The 7,556-nt window shown below is 48.8% G+C and overlaps 1 protein-coding gene across 1 annotated transcript; it reads right to left on the reverse strand.

Annotated features, from left to right (window-relative positions):
• Positions 1-2,888: 2,888 nt before the first annotated feature.
• Positions 2,889-7,556, reverse strand: BNIP1 (BCL2 interacting protein 1). The gene is given in 6 exon segments (NM_001245409.1): positions 2,889-3,555; positions 5,261-5,379; positions 6,070-6,171; positions 6,922-7,013; positions 7,261-7,353; positions 7,434-7,556. Coding segments are annotated over 6 exon segments (693 nt in total). The 5' UTR covers positions 7,524-7,556; the 3' UTR covers positions 2,889-3,358.

The following is a 7,556-nucleotide window of genomic DNA, read 5'->3' on the forward strand; positions in this document are numbered from 1 at the left end:
ATCAGCTTTCAATAGCAGCAGGAGGTTTGAGAGCCTGGATTTGGCATTGGGTTGTGGTACAAAGCACCTGCAGCCTGTTTGGAGAGCAATTCTCCCCTTTGTGGGAAGGAAACACAACAAGCATTCACTGGGTGACAGAAAGGGCTTTGCAGCAATGTACAGTCACCAAGACACCACATCTGGGGAAAACATTTGCTTCAGATTCTCTTCTGTGAGAATTAGACCATTACAGGGTGGCAAAGCAATATTAAAGCTGATTACAAACCATTACAAACAGGGTGGCAAAGCAATATTAAAGCTGATTTCCATCCTCCCCTTTTTCCAAAGGAGAGCTCCACATATTTGCAGACAAGCATGCACATGTCCCCTGGATATTCTCAGCCCCCAAAGATTCCAGCCTGACTTGCCTGGCTTGCTCTGGGCCACTTGGCATGTGATAGCAGCCACGCACATTTGGCAGAGACATTTTTAGAAACCTCCAAGCTATGAATTCACCTTTCCATTTCGGTAAAGTCAGTTATGTGGAAAGCATTTCAAAAGCACGACTTCAAATACAAACTTCATTTCCCTTTGATTCTTGGAGGAGAGGAGGGAATAAATAGCATTATCCTCTTCATTTGTTTTCCAGGAGTTATCCTGCAATGTTTCTGTATTTGATAACACCACAATCAATAATGAGTCAGATCAAGTCAGTCTTTCTCAGCACATTTACAGAGCATGTTAAATTTCCAGTTTTCCTCAGGTCCACGTTTATTGCAACCATTAAAAGGCAACTTTCCAAGGAAACACAGACCTAAGTGAATGCTCTGGAATCAACTCTCGTGCTGCACATTTCAGGGATGTAATGGCACCTGCTCCTGCCCACAGGTTTCTCATCGGGGCCAGGTGGGAATGGAGAGCAGGACTGGATCTACACCCACAGCCCAACACCCACCAGCACTGCCTGGCTCCTGCCACTCCCAGGGGCAGTGGGAATGCTTCCAGGCATTTCCCCCTTTTCCCACAGGTGCTCAGACAAAGCAAATTGCTGCCAGTGGGTTGGACTCTCCAGCAGGACCTTCAATTCACCACAAAGCTCCAAGTTCCAAAGCTCTGAATGTGCTGAGGCATCAGAGCTGCCCAGTCCTCACCCCTAAGTGGCTCCAGCTGCAGAGCCAAACACGCACAGTCCCTTCAGGGGCTGCAGCCCCCTTTGCCTGCAGGACACAGTTAATGAACCACCACTCAGCTAACGAGCAGGAGTTCATTAACCCACAGCTACTTGATTGCTGCCAGCTGTGTGTCTTAGCCCCACTGCAAGATTTCAGCCCTTTTTAAGCCCCTGGTGGCTCCTTACTCCTTGTTTTAAAGAAGTGTTGTTCTTCAAAGGAAAAATACTTTTACTACAACAGTTTTGTGACAGTAAATCCTCTGCTTGTAGGGAGGGTACCTGCTGTCTTTTGCAGAGGAATGGCCCAGGAGTAACAGGAGCACTCCTGTTTGCTTTCACTTGTGTATGAGCCCTCAACACTTCTCCAAAGGCATATTCCTTCCTTCCCAAACACTTTCTGCTCCTGCAGCCCCTATCTCAGAAGAGCTCCAACCCTTGAGCCCCAAGTCACACCCAAGACCAAAAACACAGAAGCAATTCCCCCCTCACCATCTCTGATGGCTCTGCTGCACTTGGCAAGGCAGACACTCAAGAAAACGCTGTTCCCTTTCAGAAAAGCAGCACTGCACAATTTTTTACCCTTCACAACACAACCTTGGGCACACAGCAGCAAGACCCTGAGACACAACATCCTGAGTGCAAATATAAAACCCTCTGCAGACACAGAAAAACTGCCCAGGCACAACTTTCCACATTCCCTGGATCAGACAACAAAAAGTTAGGAACAACCACTCCCTCTTCCCAAAATACTGTTTGTGCTCACTTTGCTAAAAAATGAGGAAATGAAGCCCTACCTTCACTGCAGGAACCCGACCTGTGACCAGGAGCAAGGCAGACACCAGAGTGAGTCTGCAGGGAGGAACTGCAGCAGCACCCAGGCAGCCCCAGCTGGGCACTGTCAGGCTGATTGTGGCACCCCAGGTGCCAGGAGGGACCAGGGAATCACCACCAGCTGGGCTCTGCTCCCGAGGTGCTGCACCACATCACCCTTCTCACCCCAAAGAGAAATAACATTTATCTTGCTGTCTCCACTGATTATTCCCTGCCAGGTCTGTGGCCCATCAGGAGCCTGGCTGATCCCTGGCTGCCTGTGGAAGGAAATTATTCAAGTGCCAAGTGAACTACCTGCTGCATCCTGGAATTTCTACCCTTCCCCTCTCTCAAAAAATCCAGTAATCCTTGCTACTTTTTCCCTAATTCATTTGTCTCTAATTGTCTCTCTGTAAATTGACAGTTTGTGCAGGTAGGCTCATTTACCAAGATTAGATTTTTTGAAACAGAGTAATTTCTCTTATTCAAACCCCCAGTGTGCCCATCATCAATTTATTTCGTTCTTGGTGCAAATCTCAGGAAAGGCTGGAAGAACTGCCCTGAAATACAAGAAATGAACAATATGGAAACCACATCCACTCTGTCCAGCCTGGCTGTTCCAGGGCCACAAAACAGGAATAAAGCCCTCCAACTTCCAAATGTACACCTTGGCAGTAACTTTGCAAAGATAAAGGCATGAACAGAAATTACATAAAGAAAAGGAGGAAAAGGGTTTTTGGTTTTAGCAGATCGCCAATCTAATTCTCTTAACTTTTGTGTGAATTCATGGTAACAAACATAGTTCCCATTTTTGCTTTGCTTAGAGCCCTCCCAAGGCCAGAGGGACAGAGCCAGGCTGTCTTAAGCTCCCAGAAAAACAATCCATAAGCAACCACTTAAGAAAAAGCAAAATTTTTACACTGAAAGGCTCTTTCAAGCCATCAGACTTTGTTTTTAAAGAAAACTCTGTTGACAAGAATACAATAAATATTTTATTAATGGAATGTGTGAGTTCTTCTCTTCCATCCTTCCTCTTACTCTCAGCACCTTACACAGAGATGTCAGAGCAGCTTCCAGTCCAAGCTGAGGCCAAAACTTCATTTCAAGGCAAAAATCAGTGAGAGGCTGCAAGTTCAGACTGGCACCTTCGAGTGCCCAGTCCCTCAAGTGTTTGCTTCCCCAAACCCACAGGAAAATTGGCATTTCTTCTTTCCACAGCATGATTTATCAATCTCTTCTGAGGCAGCTCCCCTGCTCCATGGGGACAGCACAAATTCCTGTCTACTCTAACGCTCCTCCAACTAATGCAATATCCCTTTATTATTTCATTTAAAAGCCCCATTGTTATCAACCATCTCTGATTGTTTTTTTTTTAATAGTTCAGCGATTGTTGGAATTTTACAAAAATGGGAAGAGTCTCTTTTTGAGGATGTAGAGCACTGTGGCCAGGAAGAGGGCGAGGGCCAGGAAGATGAGCAGCTTGTCCGTCAGCTCCCGGCGGTTGTACTTGGTGATCAGCTTCCTCCCCAGCTGGATGGTGCCAGACATGGACTTGAACTCCTCATTTGCTTCCAGGATGGTTCGGGAAGAATTGGCTGAAATGAAAGGGGAACAGGAAAAAAAAAATTAAATCAGCATGTTGTGCTTTAAAAATACCCAGCAAAGTGTATAAGAATGAGATATCTGGTAACACAGTGCCTGAGGGATTCTTCTGGGTCAGGCTGACTTGTGGGTGGGACAGACACGGAGAGTTCTCACAGCTCAGGGGTGCAAAGTGAAATAAGAGAACTGAAAGCTTAAAGAGCCTGAATTTTGAATTTTTGGGTTAGCAGGTCAAATCTAGTTCAGGTTTTTCAGCACTGCTTAGAAGCAGAGTGAAATAGGAATGGTGCTAGAGAGAGAAATCACCAGCAGCAGCGGGACAAGGCAATATTTGGATATATTAATTGTACCACTGAAAGTGTTCCCCCAAGCCCCAGCAGTAAATCAGTGTAAGGTTGCAGAATTATTCAGCTCAAACAGTTTGTAATAGTAATTTTTTACACACACCACAATTTTTGGCCTAATAAAAATGAGAAGGGTCAACTAGAAGTGTGTGAGAAAACAAACGCATCCCTCAAAGTTCTCAGCCTTGCTCCTTTCAAATTGCTAAACAAAAGCAAAAGCCCTGGAATGCCCTTTTTTCTGCTTTACAGAAAGCACAGCCTGCAGGACAGTGCATCACCCTACACTGCCCTGGTTGCCCACAGAAAGGTCAAATCCAGCACTGTCTGGTTCACAAAAACAGAGCAGAAACAGGTCTGCAGGATTTTGCAAAACACTTCGTCCCATCCCATTTCAAGAGGCATTTTGATCCAGGTGAAAACTGTATACTTGTTTCCCAGAGTTAATGACAAAGCAGAGCTTCTCTGCTCCACAGCCTCAAACACTCACTGCATCCTAGGGAATGCTCAGGAAACAGGAATTCCCACTATTAACTCAGAATTTGCAGCTGTAAATGACCTTTGGTAGTTTTTCCCTTGATGAATTCCAAGTGCTGTTCATTCAGGAACAGGGTGAAAAAGTGCCTGCCAAACTGTCCTTTTAATGGGAGAAGGAACATGCAGCAACAAACTGTGCCCAGCTGCCACCCTCAGATGGGGCAGAAAGCAAGGAGGGCAGACTTGTGTTATTTGTCCTCGTCTTTAAAGTTCCCTCCTGCCCAAAAGCACAGCCAGGAAGAGGCCCAGGCAGCAGCTCCTGAATGCTCCATGAATCACCAGTTCTGACAGGTCCCTTGATTTATTGTTGTAGGAGTCCAAGCCAAGGAACTGGGTGAAATCTTGGTTTCACAGTCCCTGATGCACTGCTGACAGAGCAAGTGACCTCGGGTTCAAGGCACTTGATCTCAGTGTCTCAGCCATCCCAGCTGGAGCCTGGCTGGAGCAGCTCTCCAGACACTCCTTCCTCCATGCAGGGATTTGTATCCATGCTTTTGTTTCCTCTGCTGTCCCCAAATCCGTGCCAGGACAGTGGCACAGAGTAACACCACACACACTCTGGGCACTGCGTGAGCTCAATTTGCTTTTACATGAAACTCAACCTCATCCTGACCCCTTCTGCTTCTCATGATCATGAAACAGAAACTCCACACAAAGCACACTGATATTTCCTGTTTATGTCCAGCTGTTAGAGGAGTTCTGCTGGCCAGTCCTTTCATCACCACTGTAGCACATTCTCCTACTCTGCTCCTCTCCCCAGGCTGACAGAGCTGACCAAAGGTGCCTCCATCACCCCTCCATGCCCAAATTCCAGCTGTACCTAAGGTCTGCACAGTCTCCTCGCTCTGCTGCACCTGCTGGGACATCATCCTGCTGATGCCCATCAGACTCTCTGTGATGTTGCTTGCACTCTCTGCCAGACTTTCCTTTGTGGTCTTCCTGAAAAGAGGAAAAAAGAAAAGCAGGAAGAAGTAAAATAAATTTTTTGGATGCTCTGGGAAAATGCTGCTGATAGGGAGGTAAGACCAATACTTGGCACTAAAGATCTCTGCAGGGTACAAGAGACACAACTGGTTTTCACTGCATGAGAAATTCAGATTATTTTCACTAAACAATAAAAAATGTTTTAGATAAGAAAGTCTCAAGCCCAAATAACAGCTCAGAATCTCACAGGGGCCTGTAGTTCACCACTTGCCCTCCCAGGACTGTGTAACTCCATTATGGGAGCACCAACACAAATCCCATTTTATCATCCTGAATATCCCAGCTGTTGCTTTCAATACAATACACAGCCTGCACACACTCACACCCAGTTCTGGATGTGAAAACAGCCTGGATAATGACCAGTTCTTGTGTAGAACCTATCTGGAATTAATGTGAAAGACAATATGTAAAGCTATGAAGGTTAATTTATCCCCTTTTCTGCTTAGACATGCCAATGACAAGAGAACCTGAATTCATCACTATCCTTAACAGCCCAAATCTCTAGAAATGAGAAATGCACTCATAAAAGAAAAGCTACACGTGATATAATTAAATAAATTTAAAATAGGATGTCACTTCCATTTAAAATGAGTGAATATAGGAGACACTGCTTAAATCCCACGGTACAGTGGGACAGTCCAATACCTTTGTCTTAAGACGTCTCGTCCCTGCAGCAGCTGATCTTTCTCAGAGTTGTCAATAGCAATTTTGCAGGCCAGATTTGCCTTTCTCCAGGCTGCCTGGTTGCTGAAATCACAAAAGCAGAGTGTTGTAATATGATGGGAACACCTTGCAAGCACAGACAGTTTTCACAAAGCAGCCACCAGTGTAAGTGGTGCAAGGGCCCTCAGAATCCAAGAAATACTTGGGCTGGAAAATACTTCCAACACCATCAAGTCCCAGCTGTGCCCTATCCCCACCTTGCCCCCAGCCCAGAGCACCCAGTGCCACCTCCAGCCCTTCCTGGGGCACCCCAGGGATGGGGATCCAAACCTCCCTGGGCAGTTCCAGTGCCTGAGCTCCCTTTCCATGGGGAAATTCCTGCTGATGCCCACCCTGAGCCTGCCCTGGCCCAGCCTGAGGCTGTTCCCTCTCATCCTGGATGTCCCCTGGCTGTCCCCTCCTGTCAGGAGCTGTGCAGAGCCACAAGGTCCCTCCTGAGCCTCCTTTTCTCCAGGCTGAACCCCTTCCCAGCTCCCTCAGCTCCTCACTTTCTCTATTCCTACACACAACAAAAACATTCTATCCTGACATTCCCACTCCTCAGTGTAGCATTTAAGAACCAAGGGAAGAAGAAAACTGTGCCAGCTGTCAAACAACAGACTCCTAAGGCACCTTGTTTGAGCTCGAAGGGACAGAGCAGAGTTAGGAAGTCAGGGCAGGAGAAGAGAGTTAGTTATGCCCGTTCTGTCCCTGACTGGGCTTCCAGACCGGCCTGAGAGAGGCTGCCCCAAAGCCAGCCAAGCTCCGGGGAGCAGCCCCAGCTGCCAGACCCACCTGAGCATTTGCTTCTTGTGGCTCTCCACCTCCCGCAGCAAGGCTTGCTTCTCCGACTCCTTGTCCTGCTCCTTCGCCATCTGCTCCAGCTCCTTCGGCGGACAGACAAACACCAGAACCTCACCAGCCACCCGCACAACCCAGCCCCGGAGCAGATTTAGCTGATAAACGCCAACCCAGGACTGCGACTCCCCAAATCTCAGCCGGGACCCCCAAACCCAAGGCCGGGATCCCCCAAAGCCCGGCAGGAACCCACAGCCGGGATGCTCCGGCCCAAAGCCACAGCCGGGGGCCCGGAGCACAGCTCGGAGCCCTCAGCAGCCCCGGCCGGGCCCTCACCTGGATGCGGCCGCGGAGCTGTCGGAACTTCTCCTTCACGGCGGCGTTGAGCACCGTGAGGGCGCTGAGCGGCCCGGGGCAGTCCCGGATGTCCTGGAACACAAGGGCGCGGTCAGCGCGGGCCCGGCTCGCCCCGCGGCCGTGCCGGGGTGTCCCGGGGCGGGCGGCGGTACCTGCACGGCCGCTTTGATCTCCAGGTCGAACTTGACGATCTCCTGGTGACAGACCCGCAGCGGCACCGCCGCGGCCGCCGCCGCCGCCATCTTGGCCGGGCCGGGCAGGGCCGGGCGCCCCCT

This window comes from Taeniopygia guttata, chromosome 13 (assembly GCF_048771995.1).
Source record: "Taeniopygia guttata chromosome 13, bTaeGut7.mat, whole genome shotgun sequence".
In the NCBI taxonomy this organism is placed as follows: Eukaryota; Metazoa; Chordata; class Aves; order Passeriformes; family Estrildidae; genus Taeniopygia; species Taeniopygia guttata.